A 19,193-nucleotide genomic window follows, 5' to 3' on the forward strand; every position below is an offset into this window, starting at 1 on the left:
AACTATTGGCAGCTAAATCAAAGTAACTGTAATCTGAATACTCTAATATAAAAAGTAACGTGTTAGATTACTAATGGCGTGACCGGGCCACATTTCGGGAGTAACGCGTTCCCGGCATCACTGGTGGCCAACTATATTCGGATCAACTATGAGAAAAATTAATTGAGGCAGACCTCCGCTCTTGCTGAGAACACTATCCAGATTGTAAAATAAGTTTGTTACACATTGACTCATTGAGCTGTATCAATGAGAATATATTAATTTATGCAGGCCTTCACTATGACTCAACTTCTACAAGAACTGAATACAAAATACGACACTGAAATGAAATTAATTAATACCATTAAAATGATTTTGCAAATCAATTTATTTATTTTTGCTTCAATGGCACTTAGTGTTTGAATGGTGGGAAGGTGTTTGTGTGCCTATTGGTGGAAGTAGTCCGATCCAACAATTAGATGCAGATTTTCTATAATGCAAACAGACAGCCTGAATCCTATGTGCTTGAGTAATTGGACCTTGCGGGCAGACGCTTATGCTACGTATCCTTGCACCTCATCACTCTTCTTTTGCATTTATCAGATAAAAGCAGCCTGTTGTGAGATTAGAGTAAATGGGCTCTCTGGACTATGCTTGTCTTTCCTGGCCAGCAACAAATCTAGCAACAGCAGTGAGGCAAAGCCAGAATCTCATCAGGTTATCGGAAAGATAACCTGATGAGATCTCCTTGGATAAGCAGGTCAGACATGGGAGTGCTTCACCCTCCGAGCAGGGAAAACAACATAAGTTTGAACTGGCAAATGTCAACCTCGCCAAATATGTCACAGATACATGTTCAGTAGGCTTACATAAATGGTATTTTTTCCCCACCCTTTCAAGTATCCATCCATCTATTTTCTATCGCTTATCAGAGGTCGGGTCACGGGAGCAGTCGCTTTAGCAGGGACGCCCAGACTTCCCTTTCCCCAGCCACTTCATCCAGCCGGGGGGGATCCCGAGGCGTTCCCAGGCCAGCCAAAAGACTAAGTCTCTCCAGCGTGTCCTGGTTCCGTCTCAGGGGTCTCCTCCCGGTGAGACGTGCCCGGAACACCTCACTGGGGAGGCGTCCGTGAGGCATCCAAATCAGATGCCCCAGCCACCTCATCTGGCTCCTCTCGATGTGGAGGAGCAGCGGCGCTACTCTGAGATACTCCCGGCTGACCGAGCTTCTCACCCTATCTCTAAGGGAGAGCCCGGACACCCTGCGGAGGAAACCCATTTCGGCTGCTTGTATCCTTTTAAGTAGTTACTGGATGAAATTGTCATGCTTCCACTAAAGATGAGCACATAGTCTCAGCAACAAACCTGCACTAATTTTGGCGCACAGTAAAATAATCAGACAGTATTTAACCTGATTCAGTCACAGACGAGTTCTGTTAGCAGTTATTCATGGGCTTAACCTTTTCTGATTATATCTTTGCCAGCATGTATTTTTACCACAGTTGCATAGACTGTACATAAATCAATAGTGTGTACGGGTGTGTATTTTTTAACCTGAACCAAAATTTTAATTTCCTCACCAAACATTACGGGCATATTTGGGTTTCTTGGTATCACTTTGTTTATCCAGTCTCAACCGCAGACATATTGTTGTCTTTGCCCTGTTTATCAACACTGTAACCAGCAATTGGGTAATCACACATTGACATAAACCTCTCCTCATTAGTTTCCCCAATAAATATTTACCATCATACAAGCACATCAATAGGAAGAGAGGCATGTCTTCTTTTAAAATCTTTCTGTTGACTAGTAACCTCTCAAACTAATTAGGCCGCCTGTTTTGTTCCCACTGTCGCTCTGCCCAGGGCAAGTAGATGAATGGCTGTGTTTGGAGAAGCACAGCAAAGTGGCAGCTAATGGTCTCTTTGTTAATCTGGCTTGGCCTCGGCTGTGTGATCGATTCATGTAGGTATAACAAACAAAATTGAGGCCATTAGCTGTTGAGCAAGCTGATGCTAATTCTTTTTTGTATCTTGAAATTCAGTTTGTGATTCAGTTAAAATCAGAAATACCATCATGATTTAATTAAATAAAACAAATGTATTTTAATGCCCCCCCCCCCCCACCCCATACTACAGTACTAGCCAGCCATATCTCCATTCTTCCCATGCCTTAACCCCAGCATAGCATATTAAGTGTGTGAGTGGCATGCATATTAATTGTGGTAATGAAGGTCACCCGGAGGAGCAGCTGGAGTCCTCGTCTGTGTTGAAAACACTGGCGGTGGCTGAGTGGCTACCTGCCGTGGACCAAGCCGAAGCAATCAAAAACACCATATGCTTCCTCGCCATCACCAGACACATTTTGCAGGGTTGCCACAGTGAGGTTGTGCCAAAACGCTTTGAAAGACTTTTCGGGTTAATGTTTCTCAGACCCAAACTGAAAAGACTTGACAATTAAGTTACCGCTCCCACATTTAAAAAAAAAAAAAATGCATGGTAGATTAATTAAAGACTCTAAATTGTGTGAATGTGAGTGTGAACGATTGTTTGTCAGTACTGTATCTGCCAGCTAGGATAGGCTCCAGCACACCCATGACCGTAGTAAGGATGAGTGGTACAGATAACAGTTGGATGGAAGTTCAATTTGAGGCAATCCGTAGTGTGGCGGAGACAGTGTGGCGTGAGTTGTGCATCTGATCTTGCTACCATGCAAGAGAGCCCTCATCTTTAGTGTCATTTTTATCAAACAGGAGTTCCTCAGTTTATGACGGTTCCATTACGACGGCATTACCTGAATGTGTATGCAAGTCAGATCGCAGCATAAAAACAGTGAAACATGAAACACTTTGCAAACTCTGCACACTGCACGATAATTCAGTTGGGTTCGGCCGAGTCGCTTGGTGTGCGGCAGCCTTAATAGGCAGAGCTGTGAACCCAAAGTCACTGGATGATCGTAATTCTAACAGGAGCTAGAGGTCATGCGCTATTTTGCTGTGGATATTAACTATTTTTGGCATCATAGGCGAATAATTTTGTTCTAAATATCTGTCACAAGCTAATACAGCCATAGCCTTAGCACACGCTGTTGTGATCACGTGGGCTTGGCATGCTGGGTACGGGCCCTGCTGGATAGAAGAGCTGAAGCGGGATCTGGAATGGACTGCTTGTATGGCAGTGCCTATATTGGAGATTTTAGATGCAGTCCAGTATAATCTGATTTTTATTATTTTTTTTTTTTTTCTGATATCGATATAGACGTTAGATTGGAGTCGGGCTCTATCCGGGGACAGTCGTATCACGTGAGGAAGGGATAAAATGAGGTAGAGCACGTGTCAAACTCAAGGCCCGGGGGCCACATCCGGCCCATCACATAAATTTATGTGGCCCGCGAAAGCAAATCAAGTGTATCAACTTCGTTTCTTGCTAAAATAACAACATTGCAAATCGTCTTCCCTTTTATGTAATGTTGATTGCAAACATATTTGTGACCAATCCCCATTTCAAAATAAACTGAATTAACAACTTATTACTGGCTTCTGTTTTTTTTTTTTTTTTTTTTTTTTTTGTGTAAATGTAATAACATGAGGCAATTGTACATTTGCTGTATATGTGTTCACGCTCATGACGGCCCTCCGAGGGAAACCATAACTACGATGTGGCCCGCAGCAAAAATGAGTTTGACACCCCTGAGGTAGAGAATAGGACAGATCAGGACATTTCTGATGAGGTTTCACGTGACTTACGTACATACTGTACTTATCTAAGACGTTTTTTTGTGCGTCTTTAAATTTGACAACTTTCATGGAATTCCGCTGTATTCTCATCTTGCTTTTTATCCTTAATTCTTCCAAGTTGCAGGAGGTTAAAAAACAAAAAAGACAAAGTTTGCTTCGTTTAATATTTATCACTTTGGGTTCATGAGAATGACCATGAAGCTGGAGTTTTCTGGGCAAACAATTATACACATGCAACACAGTTCATAAGAAGATTCTGATTAATTTCAGGAAAAATTTGAGTATGCAGATGTGTTGAAAAAAGCAGCAGGAAAATTGAGAAATATGGTTTTCAGCTTAATATTAACAGTAATTCATAACAATGTGCAGTGTAACTGACAAATGATTTGATGGTATAAAGAAACAGCTAGATAATATCTGAAACATTGCTTAAAGGATGATTACCACACAGAGCAGTCCATGCAGGATGCTTATCTCCGAAAAAGTGTCCCGGAACATGTCTGTTGAGAACCCGCCAACGGCTAATGAATCAAAAGAAGTTAAGGTAATCACTGTATGAATTGAAAGAGTGTGAGCACACCAGAAAAAGTGCGTCCCCCGCAGTCATGTCACCCTTCCCTGTATGCATTCATCAAATGGTGTCATTAGAGGGCACAAATTGCCTCCTCTGTCAAGACTGATCACTCACTCACACACACACACACACACACACACACACACACACACACGCACGCGCGTGCACACACACAGGAAAAGTTTCATTTGTTCTCCGTGTTAGTACTTTTCCCATCTGGTCTCTCGCTGCAGCAGGAAAGCAGCTGGGAGTTGTGCGAGTGATATTAATCTATGATATCATTCTTCCTTTGCTTTTGTGCGACAGGAAGAACAAGTTGGACAAAAAAAGACTAAAATGAGATAAGCTCAATCATTACCTACAACACACGCCCGAGACTACAAAAAGAACAGGCCTGCTTTTTATTCCAGCATAAATTACTCAATTTATCAAGCAAAACCTTTCTTAAAGTTAGTGTGTGTTCTTGGCTAAACAGACATCAGGGATACTTGATGTGGGGGACTCATCCATGCCCTTACTGTGAAATACCAGAGCGGAGCCCACCCATCGTCTGACACAGGAAGTCACAGCCACATACCAGCGGAGGCCCAGCAGTGTGCTGTTTCCAGGCTGTTCGGTGATATCGTCTCCTGAAGGGAGATAGATGCCATGGTGCCGGTCCACATCCTGTCTAACCTTTAAACTTTGATTGGTACCAACGTGAAGTTGCGCTGTCACGGAACACACAAGGATTCATACAGAGTTCGAACCGTATGAATACTGTTCAAGTGCCTGAGCGACATTGGACTCACCCGGTGCAAGTGTCCTTCCAACTGGACAACTAACACCATGGATGGTCTAACAACTAACAATCCTACTTCCTACACCAAATTCTAAAAAGGTCGTATGCTTAACTCTGATATGAAACCAGGTCTACTGGGTTAGAAAATCTATACAGGGGTCCTCGGTTTAGGCCAGAGCTTGTTCCTATGGCAGCGGTATAACCCGAATGTGTATGGAATTTGGAACGTGCCGTAGTGTTGGGGTTGCAAGACTTCAGAGAAGTTGATGTTGACTACTCGCTAATAACTCACTGGTGTATTTTCAGTCATTTAAAAAAAAAATCACGAGGGAATTGCAATAATCTATATTCACTGACAATGGACCATGAATTGTTTATTTATCATGCGTCGCGTGCAAGAAGGGAAGATGATCGACATGGGTTGGGTGAAGGCTTGTCTGCTGTCGTGTGATGGTAGCTCCAGCCAGAGAAAAGGTCCTCCTGCTCAGTGTGCACAACTTGGCCAAACGCGGAAACCTGTGCTCGTTCTGGGCCCGCCACAGAAGGTGTTTGCAAATAGCGACAGACCTCTTCGTGTCCCACCGGGAAGAATCCCTGGGGACGACCCAGGGCACACTGAAGAGACTGTCGGCTAGGCCTGGGAACGCCTCGCGATCCCCCCCAGAAAACATGGAGCAAGGAGCAGGGAAGAAGGGCATCTAGGCTTCCCAGTTTAAGCTGCTGTCCCTGCAACCCAACCACAAGTAAGTAGAAGAAAAAGGATGGATGGAACTCTCCCCACAGTTGTCTCCCTCTGCATGTTTGTACGTGCTTTTGTTTTACTTGCACAGCAGATAACCAATTTTTACACTTGTATGACCGCTACAAATATTAAAAAGGGAAAATTTATTCTCAGTGATTTGCCTTGCAATTAGTAACCCCCTAAAGTTTAGAACCTGCTTTTGTGTTTCATTTTAACGCATTAACTTTTTTGTAAGACATTTAATAACATAAAATGTTACTTAAAGCATTTCATGTACAGCAGCTAATAAGGGTTTATCAGATCATTTCTATGATTAAAGTAGTTGCGAAATAAGAAATGGGAACAGTCTTATTCCAGAATGGATTGTGCTCCATGGTCACTTTGCCATTTAAAACCCTCAGAATGCTCATCTTGTCGTCTGCTAGGTGATGTCCCCCGAGTGATCTGCAGAGGAAATAAACCTTTAGTTGAAAACTGTGTAATCCAATAACTCCCCTCCTCTACGGAGCACATTTAATGGTGCCATTATGCACGAGGGCGTGTTTTTATTAAATATCAACGTACGGCTCCATCGGGCGTCTGCCCAACCTTGACGCAATATACTGCCTGAGGAGTGAGCCTGTCAGTTGACGAGACGATTGATGAATGTTGCTCGCCAATTCGGTGACGTTGCGCATCAATCACCATCGGCCTCAAAATGTTTTGGAGTCAAGTCCGAAATTCACGCTGTTCTTTGAAATTTGATGAAAAACGGATGCGGATTGCTGTGAAGAAATGGATGATTTAAGATCAGTCAGCTGCTTCATAGCTGTGTGTCAGGACACATTACCTTGCATCAGTATACAGTGATTCCTCAGAGGTCAAAGGCTTGTAAAATTTTAAGTTCTCTTATTTTTCGGGGAAAGAAATCTGTTTAGCCATGCTTATAGCACTGTTTCTGGTTTTATTTTGCTAACCTTCTACAGCTTGATTTTATTCCCGTTCTAGTTCAGTTGATGGGACTGAGCCAGAGCCAATTATTGACTATCTTTTTGTGAACAAACATTGAACTGAATCTTTTTTGACGGGCATTTGAGTCCATTTGTTTGTGCTGTTTGACAAGACAGCACTGAATGAAGATGTCAACTGACTGCTACACTACATTCTTGCGCTACTGGCAACTTTTTGTGAACAAAATTATTTTGATTTGAATACATTATGTATTGTGTGCCTGATATCCTAAGTTTGAGTTCATCCATTTGTGATGTTTGACAAAAAAGAACGCTGAGTGAAGGTGTAGACTGCTACATTAGCTTTTGTGCTAGCCGGTAATTGGCTAGCTGCTGACTGACAGGCTAGCTGCTGAGTGCCTAGCTGCTAACGTTTTGGGTTACTTTGATATGAATATTCTGTGTCTGATCTTATGCCTTTGAGTCTGTCTGTGATTATTAACAAGAAGAAACACTGAGTAAAGATGAAGACATGAGCTTCCTGCAAAAGGAACAAAAAGGAACACTTGGTGAAGATTATACACTGCTACATTAGCTTCCTGTGCTAGCTGCTGACTGGCTAGCTGGTAACTTCTTATGAGCAAATAACTTTTGATTTGAATATTTTATGCCTGTTTTTTTGCATCAAAGCCCATCTGTTTATGATGTTTGACACAAAGGAATGCTGAGTGAAGATGTAGACTGCTACATTAGCTTCCTGCACTAGCCGCCGATGGCTAACCACTCACTGGCTAGCTGCCAACTTGTGCATCAACAACTTTGATTTGGAGCTTCTGTGACTGCCTGCCAGTGTTAGAAACCATCTTTTTGTGCTGAGTGAAGAAGGTCGGTCGAGGGTTACATTAGCTTCTCGCACTAGCTGCTGACTAGCTAGCTGCCATAAGCTAGTATTTTGTGAGGTCAAAAGGTAAAGCTTCATTGTTCCTTTGCAAAACACTGCTGTGTTCCAATTGTCATTGTTTTCTTAAAGGTGTCCTCAAATTTTATGCCGTTCTTGGATCTTTTTGTAGTGTAATTGTGCAATCCTAATCCTGGTCAAGTCCTTCATATTAGTCACAGAGACAACCTCCAATGGACCTTGTTTAAAGTAGAACAGCTGGGCGAAGGAAATAAGGTCTGGAGATATGACATTTCAGGCGTATGTTTTCACTTTCAAGGGGCTCGAGGTATTGAGTTACAACTGAAATCTGTGACATAAAGTAGTGCAATAATTTCATGTAATCATTAGTAATTTTGATATAATATTTATCAAACAATTTGTGCTATTTTATATAAATTATTAAAGGCATTCAGCATTCAACTGTCTGCCTTGTTGTATATGACCCAGGTTTAAATATTTTTGCTTCCAGGAATTCAGTTTAGATCATCATGAAAGCAAGCGTAAGTGTCCAGGAATGTACTGTACCTTGTTTTGAAATAGCCTTGTTTATTCCATGTTTACTGTGTGATGAGAACTGGACACTTTATCATGACGTTTTCTCGCATGAAACACTTTCCAGAGTTTTGGCACGTAGCATAAACATATTTTCCAAGTAAGGCTACTGCAACTTTCTCCTTCAACAAGGGATTGGCATGCTGAACTTCCTGGAATTAATGATGAATGAATCAATTCTTTTTGTAACTCCCCTTTATGTGGCGGGTCAAATAGGCTCTTCAAAGATTTTTTTTTTTTTGGGGGGGGGGGGCTGATTTTCATTTAACAATTGCAATGAGCCAAAGCAATAAGAGCCCAAAGTACACAGGCAGAAATGAAATGGAACGTAAACAAGACATACAAATTTGACATTTGATACAAATGAATTATTGAGTGCCACTAGAGAAGCACATTCAATCCATATCATAGAGGGAAAGAATGCTCAAGACAGAGAGGCCTGGTGTAATCAAATATTTGCTTGTATCGTAGAGCTTGATCTCCAGAGGAATGCATTGTTTGTGTGGACTTGGCTCACCCTCAATAGCAGCATTATTTAGTGGTCCGAGGAGTGCAGGGTGATGGACAAACTTGGAGGGAGGGGGGCGGGCGCAATAATGTGCATTTATATGACCTGCAAATGTTTCTAGGTGCAGGAATATAACCTTGAACACAATAACTTTGTCATCGTTGCGGATAACCGAATTGGTTTCTGAGCATCTTCATTTCCTATTCCGCCACTCTTTTGACTGAGCGGGCTGACTTTTGCTCGTCATGCTGCTGCATTAATCAGCTCAAGTTCAACTATGCATGTCGACTGGGGGAAATGTGCGAAATGTCACAGTCGTCAGCAGCGTCTTTGCGTGGCACAGCTCACTTGCAACAAGCAGAGCACTGCATAGATGTTATTTATCAAGCGTACAGGTATGGCCTTACGTTTGAGGAGAAAAAGCTGATTTGCAATTAGTGTTAATGTTTGGTCAATACATGGGACTCATTTTGGTCACGTAATCAGCCACTAACTATACAAGGGGGTCCTCCGTTCACAATTGTCACGAAATTTGTTAATTAAGTTACGAACGGTGTAAGAATTTGTGATCACTTGGCACAAGATGGAATGTTCAGTTACCCGTCTTCTTTAGTTTTTCATTTGATGAGCAACCTGTAGTTCTTGATTGTTGAGGGTATTTTGAAAAAGGCATCTTACATGTCAAGACACCTTGGAGCGGGTTTAATTTATTCAAAACAAAAACACATTTAATGTCTTTTAATACAGTGTCAGTTATTTGAACATATGCAAATAAAGTTGTAACTAAGTTTGAATGCCTTGACTCTCAAAAGCCCCTAGAGTGCACTCGTTTTGCAGAGCTCCACGTTGATTTGTTTCTTTTCGTTTGAATGAGGGTGAGTGTCCAAGCCGAGTGAATAACCCCTACAACTCTGGAGGAAAGACAACTTATTTTTTCTTTCCAAAGTTCACTTTCTCTTGTTGACATGACACACCCCCACATTTTCAGACCAACTATGACCCAAGCATCTCTGTTACTTGATGTTTATTATAATGTCTACATGGGCTATTTAGTTTTCCTCCGTTAATCTCTTAAAGGGCTACTTGTTTACAACGGTGTACCCTATTGACTCCTTGTGTCTTGTCACTGCATGGCCACCGTTCTGCCTGGTAGCTGACCTCGTACACAGGAGTCACAGTGTTCAAACCTTGTGAAAGGACTGAAGAGGCCTTTTGTTCAGCGCTGTTCATGCTGATCCAGCCAGTGCTGATGATAAAAGCCTCTCTGAAGATAACAACTACAGCAGAGTGGATGATGTTGATCTGTAATTGTAAGACATTTGGACAACTTCTGTGCCGTCACTGCTTTTTTTTCCCGTAACGCATCAACTCTGCTAGCAATGTTTCAAACATTGCAGGTACTTCTGCTAATGACCGAATGGATGGCTTCTAGGTAATTTAAGTGTGCCGTATTGCGGAATGCCGTTACAAAGAGGTGGCGTCTCACCTTTACAACCCCAGAACGCATAAAAATCACAATGTCGACCTCACCGCCAGCCCCCCCACCCCCAGTCTGTGTCAGTGCTACCTGAACCCCTTTTGACATAAATGGCCACTATTAATGACACACACGTAATAGTAGGGCTTGCAATAGAGTTTTTGGTTCAGGCTGATTTAAAATTTGTGTTTTTTATTTTGAGTTTCACGACCAACTTACTCAACATTTAAAATGGAGACATGCAGCGCCCTCTGCTAAGTCGAGTGTAAAATTACTGGGTCCGCAAGTATAAAATACTTCTCTCGGACATGGACAATTGGGAAGTGCGAAGTAAGACTTTACACCCCTGTCCTGGCATTACAGAATATCCTTTCACAGAAGTGCTTTTCTACCTCTGATACTACTTGAGAAGTCAGATAATTGACAGGTCAACTTCTGTTATGTGCCAGTTTCTCTTTGAGTTCTAGCCACAGCCTGAGCACGAAAGATAAAGAGAAGTAAGATGGCTTGTTATCCTGTTTGGCAAAGGAAATCATTTGTCTTTCAGTTTTCTGTTAGCTTGAATGGTGTCATTTTCAATTTGGTTATGCGTTTCACACTCGCCATCTGTTTCCTACATCAGATTGTCATTTGCTTTTACCATACTCTTATAACTGGGATTCATTCAGTCCGGTATGATAACGTGCTATTTTGTCACCGCTCCCCTTGGTTTCCCCGTCTCAACACAAGTGTGATAATATTTTTGCATTGGGAAGCTGAACGTCTGTCGTAAGTAGAGTTATTTATTTTTTTACCCCCTTCGGGCAGTGACATTCATGGCCAAACGCAACAAGGAACTAATCCACATGTGGAAGTGGCCACGTCACCATCGGAACATGGGAAAGAAACCTCAGCGGGGCCTTACTCCCAGCAAGCATGGTGACAATAGTGTTGGCAAGACTGTGATTGTTACTCAATTTATACATTTTATGATTGAACAATGCAAGATTCCAGTTGAGGGAAATGTGTCATTCTCCAGTTTTAAAGTCCCATCAACATGCAACCTTTGAGCTCTCAATAAACCAGGAAATCAGGTTGTCACTAAGATGAATAACATTTGTTGTTGGGCTTGAATCGCGTCCCCTCCGTGGATTGATTCATGTTTCGGTCAAGTCTATGCTTCTCACCTTAAATCATTGTTTAATATTTAAGGCAGCTGGAACAAAAAGTCAACTGAATATAAAATTAATTTGAGAGCCTCAAATTTGTCTGACACTTTTAAGACCTCGCTGTCGATGCGGGAATGTTCCATGACCTTCAGACAGACTCTTTCCAACGTAAAATCCTATTTAATTAAAACAAGCAAACGCTGCAACAAGGCTGCCAGTGAATATGCTGTGAGTAACATATTTTCACTGTTACATAACTGCTTTTCCAATCCTCGCGCCCCTGTGTTTGTTTGCAATAGCTGGTGTCGGTGAATATGCAACTACTGAATATGTTTGGTAAAGCCTCTCAAAGCTTGTTTTTGTTCCACTTTTCTTTCGTTTCCTATCCAGTCTATTATGAAGGTGTTTTTGGGCCACAAATGAAAATAAATACAATCTAAGGGGGAAAAAGTCAATTCTGTACTCGTATTTCTTGAGTTCTTTTTCAATACATCGATTAAAGTCATATTTTTATGAAAACAAAATCTTAAAGACCCTGTTAAGTGAAGTCAGACATTAAGTTTAGTCTGGTTTCATGTCATACAGTATGTTTCTTTTTATATAGAGTGTAAACTTCTGGTTTCAACAGTATGTGTAAGCATAAGAAAGATGCTAGATGATGTAGCATCCATTTTTCAGCGTGGCATGGTTTCACGTGTTCAGCAGACATTGCCACCGGGTTTGAGAGCGGAGACAATAGCTTGATTTTATTTTATTTATTTTTTATTAATTTTTTCATGATTTTGAAGCTTCGTTTAATAAATTTCACTTTTTTTTTTTTGTTACATTCTAATTAGGCAAGGTTGGTAACAAGACTCTTCTCCATTGTGTGAAATGTTTACAAGACATTTTAACTTTACAGGGACTTTGTTACATGAATAAGATCAGACAAGATGTCATATTCGGAAAATAGTATTTTTTGAGATTTGTTTTTAATACTGCGATATTAATGCCGGATTTATACGCGACAAAATATATTCTATTTTTTGTTTTAATTCTACAAATCTTACGAAGACATGAGTAAACACTTTTTTTGAGGAAAATGTTTTTTCTGAATTCTTAATAGTCCTAGATTTTACAGATTTTCTTGCGAAAATATTTTTGTAAATAAACAATCATAAAATTAAAAATAATTATTTTTTACAATAATTTTTTTTCAAGGATAAAGTTGTAATGTCAACGATTGAATGCAAAATGGTATAGAAAATACTCATAATATTTTGACTTTATTCTCGCAATACGATATAATAATTACGACCTAATCGTTTCCCTATTAGCAACTAGTAATGGGAGGTAGTAGTGGGAGGGAAACCATAATTTATCAGCAACAGCTTTAGTTCTCTTCAAGATGCAATAAATTATTCCGTTGTGAATTCACGCACCTTTAGTGTCGTCAGCCCTCCTCTACACTGCTCCATTGAATCCAGCTGTCATCTTATTTGGGCCCCTAGAAATTTTGTATTGTGATGATATCGTTCACCTTGTCTGTTTGGTCATGCATTGTGGCTTTCCCTCAGCCTTTGTTCCTTCCCGTGACCACAGGCCAACACCTCATGTATTAGCTGCAGCTGTCCAAATGGATGCACGAAACATACCCAAACATCCCCTAGCTCACCGGGGAGCTCGCTCACCGAATTTATCACTTGATGCAACAATGGGCCCTGCCCATATTTGTATAAATCATATCTAAAGAAACTGCTAGCAGAGCTGAAGGGCTTCAAACGAGAGCGGGGGCTTATACGATGGAACATGACATGAGCCAGCGATAGTCACGACTTTCGGAGCACGGTGGAACGGCGCAACAATGGAGAAAGTGACCCGAACACTTCCTCTTATCTGAGGCGACACAATAGATAACACCGGATGGCGGAAGCGGAGGTCTACTCGCCGGGTTGTAAAAGCAATAAAAGGAACAGGCCGTCTCCGAGAAGCACACTATGAGCCTAGATGATCCGTAAACAAACATGGACGTCCAAAGGAAGTGTATGTAATTCTGTCGGAGAGAGGACAGTTGAGGACAGGAGGTCAACAGAATGATAAACCAACACCGCTTCTTCCAATACAAAGTTTGGAAACACATTATAACATTGATTCAGCAGTTGGAAGGAAGGAGTTGCTTTTGTTATTTGTATAAACGGTAATATCAGTTCATTTTAAGTGGGGTATGCACCTCTTTAACATCTAAATTTTTTTTTAAATGTGAGACTCACACAAAGCAGTCCTTTGTTAACTTTAATCGGAAGAAAGGGGAAATCCTCATATCAGCCGGATTGTTGGTATAGTGATCCCCCGCACATTTGTAGTTCACTACTGGTTAAGTCACCTGTTTGCATTTTTAAAAAAAAATACAAAATAAAAAATGGAAACCTATCCTATGTTAATTGAACAATTGAATTTCAATCAAATTCACCCATTTCCGTTGTCTTGTACTTTTTTTGAAATGCCCAAAAATGGCCCAAGATCGTGCCCTGTCTAAATAGGAGAGTAGGACATTTTGTCCAAGTATGTATGTTGAAGTGGTACGTCTCGGCTGAGAGACGAGCTTGTATCTCGGGAGGTGCTAAGTTTAGACCGGGTTGTTATGGAGAGTCTTTGTCACATGTACCTGGAGTGCTACATACTGTATGCAAAATTTTCTTTACAGTTTCAGGGACAAAGGTAAATTTTGGATGAAAGAAGGTCTTATTATTTATGTTTTGTTCAGTGACACTTTTGTTGTTACATATTAATACCAAATAGAGCATTTTTAATTTATTAATTTTAAATTGTTGAACATTTAAATGTTTTATTAAAATGTATTAAGGATTGTGTTTAAAGAGCGACTTTCTCCTAGTTTTGAATGTTGTGATTTCTTTTTTATTTTTTAAATTCAAGGGTGGAAAATTCAGATCGGATTTTTTTTTTTGGGGGGGGGGTTATTTTAAGCCTATATTGCCCCAGCCCTAATTTATGGTTTAAAATATCAATAAAGGCTGTATGTATTTGGGTCAATGAGTTGCAGCCTTTTGGTATTCACAGTGGGGCTTAAATTATTGTATGTGTATCCCCTTTAGTCTCTGTCTTGAACATACCGATGCTTTATGACATTTTCTTGGCCTGTCCACTCATCCCGATAAATTTAACCTTCTCATATATAATTTCGATCCATTTCTTTTGCAGTGACGAATAAGAAGCCCGCCCACGTCACCATCACCAAAGTGAAGCAGTTCCAAGGATCGTCCGGCTTTGTCAAACGCTCACAGTGGACTATCGACCAACTACGGCAGGTCAACGGCATTGACTCCAACAAAGTAAGCCCTGTTAAATTCAATGTGATAGTTTTACGTTCACAAACATTAGTCTTTGAGCAACAAATTCTCACTTATACTCCTGCAAAGGACTCCCCGGAGTTTGACCTGACGTTCGATAACGCCTTGGACCAGTGGGTTGCCGGTTCTGCGGGAGAGAAGTCCACCTTTGTCCAGATTCTTCACCACACCTGCCAGCGCTACATCCCCATGCGAAAACCAGAATTTGTCAACTGTCAGTCCAAACTGCTGGGAGGTGAGACCTTTACAAAATAATAATAATAATAATAATAAAATAAAAAAATATTGCCACATTTTTCCATGTTGTTTTGCCTTCCAGTGCTGCCTGTTTTGAATTATGTATGACGGCAGCCGGCACCTGAAGTGTATGAAAATGCATGCTCTTTTGTTTCGTCTGTTCAAGTGATGGTCAACACAATTTGTCTAGCGAACATTGTTCTAATTATGGATCATAAATTCTGTGATCGTTACGAATTAATTGTTGATTAAATCTAGGGCAAACTGGAGTGAGCTACTTGCTAAACTATAGCCTGCATCCGCATGAACATCTGCTCAGTACAACACAGGTGTCAAAATTGGAGTTTAAAACAGAAAAAAATAGATAAATCGATGAATTGCTTAAGAATTCGGCCCCTTGCATATTAACGTAAACCCCGCTTTTGGTAGGGGATACGGACCGAGCCCTGCTGTGAATAGCTCAAATCTGCGGCTACCGGTAATTGCCTATAGATGCCAGAAACTTATTATTATTATTATTATTTTTTTAAGACAACACTGGGAAGAAAGTTCTTTGAATTTGGTGAATTTGAACATGTACATTTACCACATTTAAATAATATGCGACCAATGTTCATGTTCACATTAACCAAATTCATGGGACTGAATGAAGCTCCTCCCCCGAGTTCAAAATAGTTACTTTCCACCAAGATGCCACCGAATTGAACCAAAGCAATATTTATAAATTAGAAATGGCTTCGGCCTGATCATAAAAACAGCAAATAAGTGAGTTTTTCAGGGAATAACGGAGAATTTGCAAATGTACACGAGTCCTCCGGGAAAATTAGTCGTCTCATTATGACACAGACTTGAAAACGGGATTTCAAAACGTATACTTAAAATTTGCACTTAATTTTCCCCAAGGTCAATCAAGAAAAAATTGCCAATGCCCATCCCTACTTGTGTGAATCATTGCAAAACATTAACATAGGAGCTGAAATAAAGCTCTATTCATTCGATTGTTTGTCAAAGAAACCGTTAATTTCCGCCCCTTGAAATAACCTTAATATTATATGCATCAATCTGTGTATAGTGGCAGCGTAGCGATCTGAACCCCAGCAGCCAATTTTGTCATTTCCTGACTGCAAGGATGTAAATAGTTTGCTCATAAAGCCAGCAGAGAATGTAGCATCCTGTCCGGATAAATCAGATATTGATTTGTTTACCCTCAACTCTCATCTTTGAGCACTGTTCCGCTTTTGTATTATTCATGGACTTGTGAATACAAACACATCTCGCCCTCCCCACCACCCATCCTCGGCTCACCGACAAACATGCCGAGTCACTTAACCTTCTCTCCTTGGCAGAAGTAGCGATTCAGATCAGAGTTGCTTGTAATGAGCTCGAGTTTCTTTGTTGCCCAAAGACTACAAGTCGTCGCGAGGTTTTTCAAACAGTGACGCTGTAGCATCGATAAGTCTTTTACTGCTATAGCAATCATATCGTACAAAGCTGTGTCGACTGGTACGGATTGAGGGATTAAAGTAAACAAAATACTTCACGTCTTTTAATTAACTAATTGTTTTATTTGGGTGGAACCATCAATACTCATTCAGTTGTTGGCTATTTCTTCATAATGTGTTCACACTTTGTTCATGTAAGGGCCTGCATTTGATCAAAGTAGTGTTCACAAAGACACTATAAACAGTCTTACTTTTGACTTCCTTATGTCCACAAATACAGTGGCTATAAAAAGCCTCGCAAAATAATGTTCAGCTGTTCCAGGTCACATTTCCTGACATTTTTGGTTCATATCTTACAGCACAATACACACTTTCGTTGGTTATTTAACTGTTCAAGAACACAGAAATTGTCATTATGTTAAAGTCGAATTCGTCATAAAGTAGACCGGACGATTTTGTTGTCATACAGCGGCGATATTTGCCACATTAGTTGTTCAAGTAAGAAACTGATTCATCTTGGAATTTCCTAGTCCAAGATCTTTGGCTTAAGTGACTTCAAGTTTTGTCAAAGTACTACTGAATTTCTTTCTTGAGGTCAGAGTGCGCTGAGAATCTGATAGGGCTCTCTTGTTTCTTCTTGTGTGTAAATGACACCAACGTTGCCTTGTGGCAGTAGCCTAGCTGGATGTCCAACATCCCTGTCCACTCCAGTTTAAGTCTCACACCAGTGCAAAACAAAAACCATGAGGCTGCTCAGGTGTGGGACCATAACTGTGGGGGACTCTTACCTGCTGAGACTTCTGTCATTACCTCACCCCTTTAAAAAAATTAGACCGGAATTATGGCGCACAAGCTTTAAGAAGGATAGACTTGGGAGTCTTCGATCCAAATGCGTCAGGGTTTGAAGGCTTCATAAAAGGGGCATTGATCTTACCAGGTGCAAAATTTTGGGATGGTGCAAAACATAAAAAGGAGAAAAAAATGTTTATACTGCACTTTAGTAGTAGTTTTCACAATTGTATTTATTATTATTTTTTAAAGGGTTCATTTTAGCGTTTTAACAGGTGCTTAACTACCTCAATCTCCCCTCACCATCCATTTAAGTGTCCCTGTCTCTCATGACTATGCTGTTTTCTTTTTAAGGTTCTTGTTTTTTTTAAAGGCTTATTTTAGAGTTACACTAGGTGCCTTAACGATGTCACCTTCCTCGATCGCCCCTCCTTATCCATTTAAGAGTTCCTGTCTGTCGGAAAGGTTGTGTGTGTGTGTGTGTGTGTGTGTGTGCAACCAACGTGCCTTGTTGTGTCAGATGACTCGTTTCGGCTCACCTCTACAAGACGTACGGTGCTCCATGCTAAATCAGCCCCTTTTTCATCCGTGACTTTAACATCCACATAAATCCCACTTTCTCTGATGTTTCATCTAATGGCAAGTATTTTAAATTATTTCAGACTAAAAGTGACCGCATACCATTCCTGAACATTTCCAGCCTTCGTACTAAACCGAAAACGTAGTAACCCAAAACTCGACTAATTTCATCCAAAATGTTTTACAATCATCAAAATGGATAATTACTGTCAATATTTCTTCACTACAGAAGTCCAAGCAGTAGATTCAGTCGTTGTCCGTTGCAAAGTGTTTATGAACAGAGTGAGGAAAGATCTGGTTGCTCACCATAGTCATCTCACAAGACGAGGTAAGACATTTGGACTACTGCATTTCCCTCTAAAAGGCGCTGTGCCCCAAATAGCACTAGGTGCCAAGATCAATACACATTTCCCTCAAATTTATGCCTCCCTGTTCCCGTCAGGAATAGACAATTGGTAGTAAGTAGTCACCTTTAATTATCACCTTTAAGATGCTATCATTCACACACGGTCATTTAAGAGTTAATGATTTGAACTCAGTTGCTAACCAAAACAACAGCTCCTATCAAAGCATGCAAACAGTCTCTCAGATGAATTAAAATCCACTGTATGTTAACGAGTCAAAAACTATTTAGAAGATTTGCTTTTCCCGTGGACCAGCACTTTTATTTCTTTTTAGGGTTGGCAAAAAACACATTCCATGACAAACAAAGGATTGGTAGTAACTGTAATGATCTCACTTCATCAATACTACTCTTCCCACAAACAAAGAGTTACCTACTGAGCCCATGTGTTGCTGACCAGAACAGCAACCCCAACCGAAGCCCGTAAACAGTCTGGGAGATGAATTATAATTTGGACACTTGGCACATGTAAATGAGTCAAAGATGAAGACAAATTAGACATTTACTGTTCCGATAGACTGTGGTCAGTCGCAATGTTGTGCGCGTTGTCTTGGGTAGCTACACAACTTATTTGTTCCGTGTGTTGCTCTTAAGTAGTTATTTTTGTTTAGTGTTCAACTCCTGTTTCCCTTAACATCAATTGTCATATTGTTATAGCATTCCAAAACTGTGTATTAACAGGGCACACTCCAGCTGCGATTGAGGAAATCAACACACTTGGCCACTATTTGCAGGAATACAGTAAATATACAACCATTTTTTTTGCTGCGGTCTCTGAGAGGATACTGCGAGTGACCCCGGCTGTCATTTTTTTTTAAGGCCGACACTGTTGTTAATATAACTGGATGCTCACAGTGAGCGCAAGGTCAAAATCTCCCCCACCGACCGGATATGACTTGTCACTGTCAGCGGGGAGTACAAGCTGGTAAGGATTTCCACTTTAGCCCCCAAAGGTTGTTTGTGAGTTATGTTCACTGTCCGGGGCCCCTCACTGCGTGTCGCTGACAAATGCACCCAAAGGAAAATTACA

General features: G+C 40.7%; 1 protein-coding gene across 7 annotated transcripts in view; it reads left to right on the forward strand.

Annotated features, from left to right (window-relative positions):
- Window positions 1-19,193, forward strand: part of stxbp6 (syntaxin binding protein 6 (amisyn)) — a 49,913-nt gene that overhangs the window by 21,341 nt on the left and 9,379 nt on the right. For 6 of the 7 annotated variants that reach the window (XM_061696709.1, XM_061696708.1, XM_061696711.1 and 3 more), the window contains exons 3-4: window positions 14,565-14,695; window positions 14,783-14,948. In XM_061696709.1, the coding sequence (XP_061552693.1) occupies window positions 14,565-14,695; window positions 14,783-14,948 (297 nt within the window). Of the gene's footprint in view, window positions 1-14,564; window positions 14,696-14,782; window positions 14,949-17,989; window positions 18,089-19,193 lie in introns of all 7 variants that reach the window. The other variant, XM_061696715.1, reaches the window with a different exon arrangement.

Source organism: Phycodurus eques, chromosome 14 (assembly GCF_024500275.1).
Source record: "Phycodurus eques isolate BA_2022a chromosome 14, UOR_Pequ_1.1, whole genome shotgun sequence".
In the NCBI taxonomy this organism is placed as follows: Eukaryota; Metazoa; Chordata; class Actinopteri; order Syngnathiformes; family Syngnathidae; genus Phycodurus; species Phycodurus eques.